Source organism: Symphalangus syndactylus, chromosome 21, assembly GCF_028878055.3.
Source record: "Symphalangus syndactylus isolate Jambi chromosome 21, NHGRI_mSymSyn1-v2.1_pri, whole genome shotgun sequence".
NCBI classification, from domain to species: domain Eukaryota; kingdom Metazoa; phylum Chordata; class Mammalia; order Primates; family Hylobatidae; genus Symphalangus; species Symphalangus syndactylus.
The window spans coordinates 37,895,334-37,907,766 of NC_072443.2; the positions used below are offsets into that span (position 1 = coordinate 37,895,334).

Consider the following 12,433-nt stretch of genomic DNA (forward strand, 5'->3'; position numbering starts at 1 on the left):
GGGAGAAAATGTTTGCAACCTACTCATCTGACAAAGGGCTAATATCCAGAATCTACAATGAACTCAAACAAATTTACAAGAAAAAAACAAACAACCCCATCAAAAAGTGGGCAGAGGACATGAACAGACACTTCTCAAAAGAAGACATTTATGCAGCCAAAAAACACATGAAGAAATGCTCATCATCACTGGCCATCAGAGAAATGCAAATCAAAACCACAGTGAGATACCATCTCACACCAGTTAGAATGGCCATCATTAAAAAATCAGGAAACAACAGGTGCTGGAGAGGATGTGGAGAAATAGGAACACTTTTACACTGTTGGTGGGACTGTAAACTAGTTCAACCATTGTGGAAGTCAGTGTGGCGATTCCTCAGGGATCTCGAACTAGAAATACCATTTGACCCAGCCATCCCATTACTGGGTATATACCCAAAGGACTATAAATCATGCTGCTATAAAGACACATGCACACGTATGTTTATTGCGGCACTATTCACAATAGCAAAGAGTTGGAACCAACCCAAATGTCCAACAACGATAGACTGGATTAAGAAAATGTGGCACATATACACCATGGAATACTATGCAGCCATAAAAAATGATGAGTTCGTGTCCTTTGTAGGGACATGGATGAAACTGGAAAACATCATTCTCAGTAAACTATCGCAAGGACAAAAAACCAAACACCGCATGTTCTCACTCATAGGTGGGAATTGAACAATGAGAACTCATGGACACAGGAAGGGGAACATCACGCTCCGGGGACTGTTGTGGGGTGGGGGGAGGGGGGAGGGACAGCATTAGGAGATACACCTAATGCTAAATGACGAATTAATGGGTGCAGGAAATCAACATGGCACATGGATACATATGTAACAAACCTGCACATTGTGCACATGTACCCTAAAACCCTAAAGTATAATGAAAAAAAAAAAAAAAATTAACAGCTTAAAACACAAACATTGCACAGCTGTACAAAAATATTTTCCTTCTTTATATACTTATTCCATAAGCTTTTTTTCTATTTTTAAAGTGGTTGTTTTTTAAAAAAATTTTAAAACACATTTTTGTTAAAAACTAAGATACAAACACACATATTAGCCTAGAACTACACAGGGTCAAGATATCAAGAAGTCACTAAGCAAGAGGAACTTTTCAGCTCCATTATAATCTTATGGGACCACCACTGTGCATGTGGTCAGTCATTCGCCAAAACATTGCTATGTGGTGCACAAGTGTATATTCAATATAAAAATGTTTAACCTTACTAGTAATCAAAGAAATACAAATGTTGAAGCAATAATAAAATGAAAATAGAACATGCATTCCATTTTTAGGTATTATCCTAAGTAAAGCATTATGTATATGTACAGATTTAGCTACTAGGATGTTCACTGAAGCATTGTTTACAATGGAGGAAAACTGGAAACAACTTAAATTCCAGTAATAGAGGAGCTAAACAAATTCCAGCTTATGGTTCATTACAGAATATCATGTAGCCATTACAAAATGGTGGCACAGAATACTAGTCCTCAGACAGGGTATATATATTACGTCCACTTGCGGAACTTAAAAAAAAAGAGGTGCCCCACAACCAAAAATTCTGTTTTAGTAGATGTGATTCTGAGGTATACTCTCAGTTGAGAACTACTATTGCAGAAGTGTATGTAATGACAGAAAATGCTCATGTTATATTGTGAAAACGCAATTTTTTTTTTTAGAAAAACAGTAAGTATTAGTATTAAGAAGAAAAAAAACATGGCCTTCCTTTTCCTGAATTTTGGCAGACTAGAGTTCCTCAATGGCCTGACTAAAGAAAACTTAAAAGCTAAATAAAATATTGAGATAAATTTGCATATGCTTAAAGACTAGATGGCTATACTTTAACATGTTATTAGTGATTATCTACAGATGACAGAATTATAGGATGTTTTTCTCTGTGATTTTCTATCAAATTGCTACAATTAGTACATATGACTTTTCTGATTAGAAAAAGAAAAATTTTAAATTTCCCCTCTTGTAAGTCACAAACTCATTTAGAAAGGAAATGTCTGATGATCACAAAGAGGAGTTCAAGTTATAGACAGTGCCTTACCTGTCTGTTCCTAAACGAATATTTCACTTAGTTGTTTTAAATGCCCTTTCAATATTAAATCCCTACTAACTTCCAATGATGCCAAAGTTTATATATGATTATAAAAAGAAGATTCAATTCACGGAAATAAACACTGCCTGAAAGGTAGTGCATTGAGGCAGCTCTAATCTTTCGATAGCCTAGACGAGGCAATCTGACAATGACTGACATACCAGCTATAAAAGCACAAACCTCAAATGCAAGTGTTTACTAAGCAGGAAAAACAACGTACCTGTCCATTTCTTACTGGTGGACCCACCATGGCTGTTGCCTCCTCGGGTAGACTGATGCCTGATGACCCACTGGCACTGAGTTTCCCCAGTGATGCTGCCTTCAGCAGTGCATCCATCTTCTTCCTAGTTTCCTCTTTTGTGAGAGCCAGCTCTCTCTTCAGGAGCTCGGCGCCATGCCAATGCTGCCATTCTGTAAAGCAGTGTCGGAGAACTTGTTTCCGGTTATACTCAGTGGCCAGTTGTTGTTTTCTAAGCAACAAAGCACTTCCATTAAAATAAACCATTTACAGTTTGTTAATTGATAATATGAATAAAACATAAGTCCAAAAAGGTTCTAGAAATGCTCCATCTTAGCTCTCGCTTAACATTTTATATTAAGCTAAATGAAATTGCTTTATAAATTCCCCAGTGCAAAGGATCTCCTCATAGAAGGTGTCAGCACTTCAACAGATTACCTTCAAGAAGAAAGAGGAACTGTTCTGTTCTCTCATGTCACAAGGGCATGTTACATTTTTTTGATTACCATAGTTTCTGAAAGCTTTTGGAGGGGAAAGAGCAAAAAGAAGAGGTACATAAGTAACGACTTTAAAAAGATGAATGCATGAGGGAGAGAGAGGTTCAGCTATGCACGAAAATTTTAAAAAGACAGGTTTAGGAGAAAGAGAAAGCAACACAATTATAACACTTAACAAGTTAAATTGTCAATAATTTAAGTAAAAGGCTCACAAAAATCAAAGTAAAACTCTGAGGATTGATCTTGCGCAAGAAGAACTGGTCAGGGAAAGGACTGCTAAAGAGAAGGACTCATTTACCAAACCCTTGAACTGAATGCATGTCTGCCCCAAGAAGGTACTTGCTAAGCACTAGATGTGTGAAGGGCAAAGGCAAGGCCCCTGGTCTCATGGAACTCATTTATTTTCTAGACCTTCCTAAGGAAGAGCTCACTTTGATTCCTGGAAACTTTATAAATGTTAGGGAATATGACTGAGGGGAGGTTGGGATGTGGTGTTACTGCCAGCCACATTTTCTTCCCAATGGGAATCTCCATTAGGAGATTTGGTGGCAGTCAGTTGAGAATTCAAACATAGAGGTCTTAGATCTATCTATAAGTGAATGGTTATTATCCTGAAGAAGTTAGCTGTGAGTGTGGAACTTATATGTGGTATCAGGGATCAGCTTTGAGGTTCAAAATATAATACTGTTTAGACACACACTGGATTGTATCTTGGAAAGGTGACTCATATAAGTTCTCCATCATACTGTTTGCATATCCATTTCTGTTAAACATACATAATGCTTAACTCTCCTCATGGACTCTTTGGGGTCATATCAAGCAAATCATGAAGTTCTTAACTCAGTGAGTCAGGAGACCATTTCTACAGTTCTTAAATGTTCATATGACTTTTAAACCTTTTTTTGACTGCAACCTACAGTAAGAAAAAATGTCACATTGTGACTCAATATACAAGTATATGTGTGTGTGTGTTTGTGTGTGTGTGTGTAAAAGTTTCACCAAATATTTACCCTCACCACAACAGATATACTCTGATATTTCTAATCTATTCTATATTTCTTTTAAAAATAAGCAACCCTGCTAACAGCATATTTCATTATATTTAATTGTTTCCATCTAATGCATTGATAGGTACTCAATAAATACTTAGAAATTCACTTACTGATGGTTTTTGTAATAAAAGTATAATATAGGTGGTAATAAATATTTACATATGTTTTACTTTTATGAAAACAAATATCTGAGACTGAATAATCTTGAAATAAAAATTTTAGAAGAAATAACAATAAATCAGATAGCAACACAGATAAGAACAAAGCTCCAAAAATCAGTGTATAAATAGTGAACAAAAAAACCCTGTAACATTTTATTCAAGTGAGTAAAAATCATAAATTTCTACAGGATAGAAGATGTACATTGCTGTGTCTGATTAATGTGAAATTCAATTTCCATCAATCTGCTCTGGAAGGAGGAGTGTAAAATTTACCTGATGTATTAATTTCCTATTTTTACAGCACTAACAGCCAAAAGCAGCACTGGGGTTTTGACTGTCAAGGAGATTATTTGGGCACTATGAAAAGTCAAGGAGAAAAACACTTCTGTAAATATAACAAGACTAAAAAAGTAAGAAAATGAGTAAAAAAAATGCATGTTCAATATAGGGCTTAAAGCCCACTCTATAATGGTTGTGTGGGGATATGAAAATGTAGTTGGCCAGGCGCAGTGGCTGATGCCTGTAATTGCAGGAATTTGGGAGGCTGAGGTGAGCGGATCACTTGAGCCCAGGAGTTTGAGACTTGGGCCACATAGTGAAACTTCATCCCTACAAAAAATATAAAAATTAGCTGGGCGTGGTGGTGAGTGCCTGTAGTCCCAGCTACTTGGGAGGCTGAAGTGGGAGGATCACCTGAGCCTGGGAAGTGGAAATTGCAGTGAGCCGAGATTGTGCCACTGCACTCCAGCCTGGGCAACAGAGTGAGACCCTGTGTCACAGAAAAAAAAAAAAAAAGTAAAAAAGAAAAAACAGAAAATGTAGTTACAATATCTGTATTTGTGGTTTGAGGCAGAAAGGAGAAGCACAGAAGCTAGAGATCCAGAGACAAGGATAGTTCCACTACTGTTCTCTTGCACCTCACTTCAGTAGAGTGACAATGTTGCACATAAGCCAATTTCTATACTTTCTAAAAGGTAACACTAAAACATAAATATTTCTAAAAGTGAAAAATCACTTGAATTTCTTAAACCTTAGTCAGATGCAACTTACTCTGGTATGCTCACCTAAAGAAATGGTTTCAGACATAGGTGCCAGATAATCATAAATGGAAGGGCAGAGTTCCCTTATGAAACATAGCCTATCCCAATTTCCTTGCAATCTGAAATCAGGGAATTTCTAGCCAGAGTATATAAATTGATCATCACAATGATATATAACTGCATGCATAGAAAAGCAGTCTCTGCTTATCAAAGAATATAAAATACAAAAGGTTTGAATAGGAATTTAAGTATGAACCTTGCTGCCCAGGATGAACACTCAATGATACTGGGTGACTGGTGCATGTTTTGGAACTTACAAGTCAGAAGAAGAATGCTAACTAGATATGGGACACTGGGACAGCAATTGAGTTTCTCAGCCCCAGATTCATCCTCAAAAACAGTGTCAGTAAGCCCTATTATGCTGCCTATCCTACAAGAGTTTTTTTCTGAGAATCAATTCAATTTAAAACAACCCTGAAAATATAGAATAAAATTGACATGTAAGGTAATACCCGCTGTCTTAGGACAAGACTACTAGATATCTGCAACATGTCTTGAACGTTTTAAAAGCAAATGAAAAATGATACATAATCACAAGCTGGTGATCTGATTGAGTGCTGTAATCTGATGCAGAACATAAAAAAGCAGTGACATGAACAGTGACATTTGGGATGAGCAGGTTCAGCAGGAATAGGAATGAATAAGCTCATGCATTCAATAATGTGCCAGGTACCCCCAGGGACAAAATGGAAGATAAAAAGTGTTTTAAAAAGTTTTAAAGTTTTTATTCTTCTTATTATTATTATTATACTTTAAGTTTTAGGGTACATGTGCACAATGTGCAGGTTTGTTACATATGTATCCATGTGCCATGTTGGTGTGCTGCACCCATTAACTCGTCATTTAGCATTAGGTATATCTCCTAATGCTGTCCCTCCCACCTCTCCCCACCCCACAACAGTCCCCAGAGTGTGATGTTCTCCTTCCTGTGTCCATGTGTTCTCATTGTTCAATTCCCACCTATGAGTGAGAACATGTGGTGTTTGGTTTTTTGTCCTTGCAATAGTTTACTGAGAATGATGGTTTCCAGTTTCATCCATGTCCCTACAAAGGACATGAACTCATCCTTTTTTATGGCTGCATAGTATTCCATGGTGTATATGTGCCACATTTTCGTAATCCAGTCTATTGTTGATGGACATTTGGGTTGGTTCCAAGTCTTTGCTATTGTGAATAGTGCCGCAATAAACATACGTGTGCATGTGTCTTTATAGCAGCATGATTTATAGTCCTTTGGGTATATACCCAGTAATGAAATGGCTGGGTCAAATGGTATTTCTAGTTCTAGATCCCTGAGGAATCGCCACACTGACTTCCACAATGGTTGAACTAGTTTACAGTCCCACCAACAGTGTAAAAGTGTTCCTATTTCTCCACATCCTCTCCAGCACCTGTTGTTTCCTGACTTTTTAATGATCACCATTCTAACTGGTGTGGGATGGTATCTCATTGTGGTTTTGATTTGCATTTCTCTGATGGCCAGTGACGATGAGCATTTTTTCATGTGTTTTTTGGCTGCATAAATGTCTTCTTTTGAGACGTGTCTGTTCATGTCAGCCAGGCTATGAAAGCCTTGTCCTCTGCCTCTGTGGTAGAGAGATCAGGAGCTTTACCAGGTGAAGATACCATGCGGCTTCTGGCTGCTCACCTGCATACCCACGTGAGCAGAGGGGACAATTGAACATGATTAACAGGCACACTCCGTAAATGATTTCCAAAAGAACACTGAAATCCAGAGTACTGGAAATGAGAATATCTGACGGCCTATTTTCAATTCAGCCTCACTTCTCCTCCCCACCTCCAGGTGAGCCTGGCGTGTTCACCCTGACCTGTTCCTACACAAGCCTGCCTAGCCACATTCTGCCTCTTTCAGAAGGTGGGGCCCATGAATTTCTATTTCTAGAAGGCTCCCCAGGGGATCATAATGAAGGTGGGACCCATGAATTTCTATTTCTAGAAAGCTCCCCAGGGGATCATAATGAAGGATATCATTCATGTGTATATCACTCCTAAGTATTTATCTTATGGTGTCTTCTGTTGCAATTGTGTTAAATATTTGGGTACAATTTTAACTTCCCCATTTAGATAAAAAAACTCCTAGAAGGCAATAATGTTTAATATTTTTGTTCCCCCATCCTATCCCCAGGACTTAGGAGAGGATCTAGTATACAGTAAACATCAGTAAAGCTGGTTGACTGAATGAATTTATCCCAATCAAACAGTATGAATGAATGAACGAACAAACGAATGAGATGGTCTGAAGAATGCCAAAGGGCCAGTTTTTCTCACTGGCCTGCCACAGTACCCTCAAATCTCTGTCACTCCCACTTTGGGCACTGTTTCCAGACAGTGCCTGTTAAAACAAACAAACAAAAATGTCCCAGGAGGGATAACATATCAAGTGAGAATTACAGTAACAAAGAACGAAGGGCTTGAGGGACAAAGGGAAGAGATAAAAGCATGTTCCAGGAAAGGCCCAGAGCACTGGTGCAAGAGAGGGCAGGATTAAAGGCTGTGGAGGTTAATACAGAGAAGGGCAGAGATGCGCTCCAGGAAAGAATTGAGAAATCTGGGAAGCGGGGCTCAGGGACGACTGGCAGAAGATTTTTAAAAAATTTTTATTTTAATTTATCCATAGTTATTGGGGTAGAGGTGGTATTCACTTACATGAGTAAGTTTTTAAGTAGTGATTTGTGAGATTTTGGTGCAGATGTTGAAAACAAACCCTGTTTCTTTCCAATTTTGTCTGGGGCTAGCTGTAAATGTAGACAGAAAGGGGGAGAGGAGGAATGGAAGATCTGGAACCAACTTTCAGAAATGAACACACTAAGGAAATTGAATATACAGTTCAAATTTCAATACCACCATGTCAAAGGGTCTAATTTAGTGTGTGTACTAGAATTTTGTTGTATTACTAAGTGAATCCTCAGGGTTTGGAAATATTTGTTCATGTTGAAGCTGCGTCACAATATTGTTAGGAAATTTTATAACATTATTACCATAACTTCTTTTAAAATAATAAAGATGAACAAAAATAGAGTAACCACAATTCCTATTAGGAAAAGCAAGATGCATTTTTAGAAGAGATAAGTGGATGAATCCTTGGATTGCGAGTGAGACTCAGCACAGGCTCAACAAGGAAAGATGGTTGCTAAATTATGAATACTAAAAAGAGAGAGATTTGTGGTTGCTTCAGGGAGAAAGTGGGAAGAACAGAAAGAAAATGGGGGAAAGAAAAAAGCCCACAAGTCTGGGCCCTTCATGGCGGACAGGCCAGTGAGCGGAAATTCGAGGTGGCAAACACACACGTCAGTGAGGGGAGCTAGAGGATGAGGAAAACAACTGACATTTAAATAACGAACATAATAAGTAATTTCAATGTCCAGGTGAGTGAACCACAGAATCACCTGCGTTTTGTCAATCTGGTCAGAGCTAAGTTTCTATAATGAGCAACCATGATAATAAATGCTCTCTCCTATCCCTGAACTGTCTATTTAGAAAGTATGCTTCAAAACCTTATCAAGTTAAATTGCAGGAAAGGAAGCAACTGAGTTCTTCATTTGTTCCCTGACTTGCTTATTATTCAACAAGTATGGATTTGGTGTCCATTGAGGCTGCTCTTTGCTTTGTGCCCTTCAGTCATTTACTGTCTCTGGGCCTTACTTTTATCATCTGTAAAATGAGGGGCTGGATCAGATGATCCTTGAGGTGCCTTCCTGCTCTGGGGTTTTTTTTTGCTCTAAAGCTTTATAGTAAAAAATTATTATAAGTTAAATGTTTTCTAACTCTGGCAGTTAAAAACTGTTTAGTATCCATTCTAAACATTTAAAAATAGTCACCTGAAAATAATTCACAGATACAAGACAAAAAGTTCTGAGAAGATCTTTTTTAAAAAATTGGCACATTATGCTATTATGAAATCCCTATTTAGTGCTTTTATATTTAAACAGTTTAATTGGAACAGAATCTTAAATTTTCCAGATTTTCCTTATACAAGTTTCTTCTAGCATGTAAATCTCATAGGCCACTTTTAACTTCAACATCCAAGTGTCTACTCATTTTATGCCTGCACTCACATTGCATCCACTTTACAACCCATTTCCCTTCTTTATCCAACAAATCCTGCCAGCTATTCCTTTCTGAGTAAGCTATCATCCTAATTCCTTGTATCAATCACCAGGTCCTGAGATTTTAGAAACAAACTATGGGAGAGTTTTCTGTGTTGGCCTCTATTTTTTTCACCAAAGATTTCTCCCAGCATATAATAGGAAAGGGAAATTGACTAGGTCACCCTCCTGCTTAAAAAACCTTCAAGGATTCACTTTTTTTTTTCTTTTTTTTTAACCAAAGATACCTTAACTCCATGTCCTGGCATTCAAGGCTATTCAGAAGTTGATGTACTTGACAACCACATGCTTGATAATCTCCCCCCAATCCAGATGGCTATGCTTCATGCCATCATCCCAGTCTCCCCATCTCTACCTAGGAACATCCTATTGACCATGAAGAGCTCAGATCAAGACCCATCTTCTTGACAATGCCTTTCCTGGCACTCTTTAGGAATCTCCTTAGCCACAGCTACACATTCTTGCCACATTCTCAGCAGCAGATGGAGATGTATTATTCAGTTTACAATACTACTCAACACCTGTACAGTCTCTAGATGTTGTTTTGTCCATTCAACTGTGAGCTCTTTGAGGACAAGAGGCCATGCACCAGTCTCCAGGCCTGATGCTATCACAGGATTGCACAACTTTAAGAGGCACCATGCCCTTCTATGTAACAATACTTACATTTATCATTCATGTGATTTTTCATCCTGAATGAATGACAGAACTGCCAGTAGAGAAGTGATTACTTATAAAAACATGAATTTCTCCCCAACCCCTAAGTAAACAAATGGTTCCTTCACATGGACACAGAGAGGGCAACAGCACACACCAGGGCCTGTTGAGGGGTGGAGGATGAGGGAAGGAAACTTAGAGGATGGGTCAATAGGTGCAGCGAACCACCATGGCACACGTATACCTATGTAACAAACCTGCACATTCTGCACATCATTTATCACTTTTTTTAGAAGAAATAATGAAAAACAAACAACCAAATGGTTCGTTTTACATCTGTGATTTTGATTCAAGAATGCAAACTTGAACTTGTAAATAATAATAAGAAAATTATTTGATTTTAAGATGATAGAATAAAGAAAGCCTCATTTGAAGACAGAATTCTGTGTCATTCACAAACATAAGAAGGAGCTGTTATAAAGGTGACAAAAAACCTCTAAATAAGGTGTGGAACAAAAGATGGTAGAGTGGGAGGAATCACTTTTGGCAGGTTGGCCCTCCCAGATGGATGTTCTCTGTGTCCTTAATTAACATTTTATGTGCAGACAGTGATTTCTATGAATGAGAATTATTGGCATATAAGCCAAACACCCTCTTTTGAATTGTAAGATGGTCCAGGGTACAATGCTACTACACCAGAATGCAAGGGAAAATCCTAATACTTGCTTCCATTAAAGAAAGATCATGTACAATGTATTTTATTTATTTCATTTCATTTCATTTTATTGGAGACAGGGTCTCACTATGTTCCCCAGGCTGGTCTAGAACTCCTAGGCTCAAGTGATCCTTCTGCCTTAGCCTTCTGAGTAGCTGGGATTATAGGCACACCCCACTGCTCCCAGCTAGCATATTTAAATAATTTTGTTTACTTATAATTTTCAGTTAAAATTTTCTAGTTTGAGATGTAACATAGAAAAACTGTGATTACCATATTTTATAAGTGGTTAAGATTATTCTAGTTGGCATGTGTAAAGTTTATTTGTGGGTTCTTCAGGAGGGAAATATCCTAGATAAACATACTACAAGGATTTTCACAATACAAATAATGATACCTGTTTTCTTCCCCAAGATCATTTTCCAAGGCTTGAGTCTCCCGCTCCAACTTCTGGAATCTTGTGTAGTCTCGCCAGGCCCGCAGGACCTTCAGCTGAATCTTCCAGTCAGACAGGGTCCCAGCTTTCCCCAGCTTAATCCTATGATCAAGAATCAGCTTATGCCAGGCAGCGAAATACCGTTTTTGACACTGCAGCAGAAATATTAGGAAAATCACCACCCATCAGCACTAGTGTTTCTAATATCTAACACTGACAGCCCTCTCCTCAGATTTTCCCCTCACACTTTTTAAAAACAAATATAGGAACTGTTGTCTTAATGGAAAGGAAGAGACAAAGCGCAATTCCTTTATGCTAATAATGACAAGGAATATTCAATCATGCAAATGAGGCATTCTCAGCCTCACAACTTAAACTAAAATACTTCATTGTCATTGTAAGCCATGAGTCCCACGGGGAGCTGGAATAAGTCACATCTATGACATGAACCAAGGGGCTTGTTTGAGAAGCTTGAAAACTTGTTTCCAACATGACTCCCCCTGCCAGGTGTCTTGGAGCTCAAAATACCAACCATTTAATTCATTACCGTTTCTGACACACTAGTGTCCACACAAGTGAACAGGGGAGATTCCATGAAGATGGGATGGAGTCTCTGGTTCCTGAGAATAAGACAGCTATAAACAACAAAATCAGCTGGGCTACTACCACTGACCACTTTAGGGCTTTGGTGAGTCTAGAGAGACTAGATGATCAGGCTGCCTATAATCTTCCAGTACATGCACTTGACAGCAAATTAGACAAGGTCTACTGATCCTAAGGATGTCCCCACAGCAGTACTTTACTCATGATCCTAGTCTAAGAAAATCACTGAGACCTAGTCCTTGCTTATATCTTCTCTCTTTTCAGCAAACTTTACATTCCTTCTAGATCAAATTACTTTCAGCTTTTGGCCTTGACACCAACCATGCCGTTTCATAGTTTCCTATGTTCCTATTAGGTTGGTGCAAAAGTAATTGCGGTTTTTGCCATTGCTTTTCATAGCCAAAAACGGCAATAACTTTTGCACCAACCTAATACTAATTTCTCTGTCCCTCTTTTCTGCCTTCTTTCTGCCTAACTACAGTAGTCACCTCTCTCAGGAAGCCCTCCTGTTACCAATCCCTCTACCCAAATGTAACTGCCCATCCACTGTGTTCCTATAGCAATCTATGCTTTCTTCAGCCAAAACACCCAACACACTATATTGTAATCACCAGTTTATCTTTTTCTCCTAGACTGTGAGCCTCCTGAGAGAAGGGAATAGGTCTCATAAATGGGAATGGTAAATCTGACAGTGGC

The 12,433-nt window shown here is 38.4% G+C and overlaps 1 protein-coding gene across 9 annotated transcripts in view; it reads right to left on the reverse strand.

Annotated features, from left to right (window-relative positions):
* The window catches only part of CCDC191 (coiled-coil domain containing 191), a 107,519-nt gene that overhangs the window by 59,101 nt on the left and 35,985 nt on the right, over window positions 1–12,433 (reverse strand). For all 9 annotated transcript variants that reach the window (XM_055259002.2, XM_055259000.2, XM_055259001.2 and 6 more), the window contains 2 exons: window positions 11,096–11,286; window positions 2,372–2,621 (listed from right to left, as the gene is read on the reverse strand). In XM_055259002.2, coding sequence (XP_055114977.1) covers window positions 2,372–2,621; window positions 11,096–11,286 — 441 coding nt within the window. The remainder of the gene's footprint in view (window positions 1–2,371; window positions 2,622–11,095; window positions 11,287–12,433) is intronic.